The sequence below is a fragment of the Ciona intestinalis genome, unplaced genomic scaffold, assembly GCF_000224145.3.
Source record: "Ciona intestinalis unplaced genomic scaffold, KH HT000062.2, whole genome shotgun sequence".
Classification (NCBI taxonomy): domain Eukaryota; kingdom Metazoa; phylum Chordata; class Ascidiacea; order Phlebobranchia; family Cionidae; genus Ciona; species Ciona intestinalis.
The window spans coordinates 387,107-388,476 of record NW_004190384.2 but is presented as its reverse complement, the minus strand read 5'-3'; the positions used below and the strand labels follow the sequence as shown (position 1 = coordinate 388,476).

The 1,370-nt window shown below is 36.4% G+C and overlaps 1 protein-coding gene across 2 annotated transcripts in view; it reads right to left on the bottom strand.

The window, feature by feature from the left end:
- Window positions 1-974, bottom strand: part of LOC100184019 — a 4,694-nt gene extending 3,720 nt beyond the window's left edge. The window contains exon 1 of one of the 2 annotated variants that reach the window (XM_009862904.3): window positions 849-974. In XM_009862904.3, coding sequence (XP_009861206.1) covers window positions 849-857 — 9 coding nt within the window. In that variant the 5' untranslated portion in view covers window positions 858-974. Of the gene's footprint in view, window positions 1-710; window positions 814-848 lie in introns of those variants that run through there. The other variant, XM_026838147.1, reaches the window with a different exon arrangement.
- Between the last annotated feature and the right edge of the window lie 396 nt (window positions 975-1,370).

Here is a 1,370-nt window from a genome sequence, read left to right as displayed (position 1 = left end):
ATATATATATAAATTTTAAAACATATATATATATATATATATAAACAGAAGATCATTTTATTTAATCAACAAGGATAAAGGATCAACAGCAAAACTGTGGCTAGAAGGCATGCCACTAAATCACAGGGTACGGGGTTCAAGGCTCAGCTTTGCTACTTATGTTGGTGTATGGGTGTTACTTTTACAGCAAACAATACCTATAACGTAATCATAAATTTGATTAATACAAAACGTAATAATGCGCATTTGATTTTGACGTCATAATGTTACTCTTGTTTAGATCGTGACCTCTCGTACACAGAACCTTTTTTTTTTCGTTAAAAGTTTACCCACGGCCTACTACAAACATCTCTTGTAAGTCGAGGTTTAACTTGGAAATAATAAAATATAAATCACTTGTTCTTTGTCTGCTATGTGTAGCGACCACGCTTCTTTCTTTCATTTAAATGTAAATAAGTTTAAAATAATTGTGTTTTAACGACTGTCGTTTTGACGATATGTCCAGTGTATTTTTGTTTAAACTATTCTTTTATCTACGCTATAATATTCGAAGAGACAAATATAAAAGTCAATATTATATACACACTCTGCCCTGTATCTTCGTGCCAAAACAATACCTCAAATTATTTTTCTGTCACGCTAGAAAACAATGCTATGTATAAACCAGCCAAGCAATACGTCACTACACTGCAGACTGTAACGTAACTTACATCTCTGTGACCTGTTTATACCAATCTGCAGAACATTGCAGCTCTATGATTGCAGTTCTAGACGACATCTCGCGCGTTCTTCGCATGCGCGCGTGTAATGTTAAAAACTAACATTTCCAAATAACTTTAATAACATACTTGGTTCATTGTTTAAAGTTGCGTTCCAAATTACGGCTTGAACAACCAAAAGTTTGTAACCGAATCGTGCACCTGCCATGATTTGCACACTGGATTTTTTATGCTGTTGCAACTGAACTGTTAAAGTGACGTCACAATACACATTGTCAACACAGCGGATACGATTTATCAAATGACGTCACACTGCTACCGCGTGATTTCGTTCTGGGAAAGAATACTGTACCAGTGTATTCTGGGTTCTTGGTATATAATTCGCCATTTGCTTTTAGCCTGGATTCACAGCGGGCAGTTACGAGCCCCTGCCCGGCCGATATGTAAGCTTTTGCCCGATACTATGTCGAGTACTCGGTATGACTGAATTTAATAAAGCAAGGTATTGAAGCGGTAGACTGTGCTTTCAGTACAGTTTTAGGGATTTGGTTGACCTAAATTTTACTTAAATAACGATTGATTATTAAACGGCCGTAATTCGTCCTTATTACATCCGGTGTCGCAGAAATTTGGTTCCCCTAGCTTAGAAAA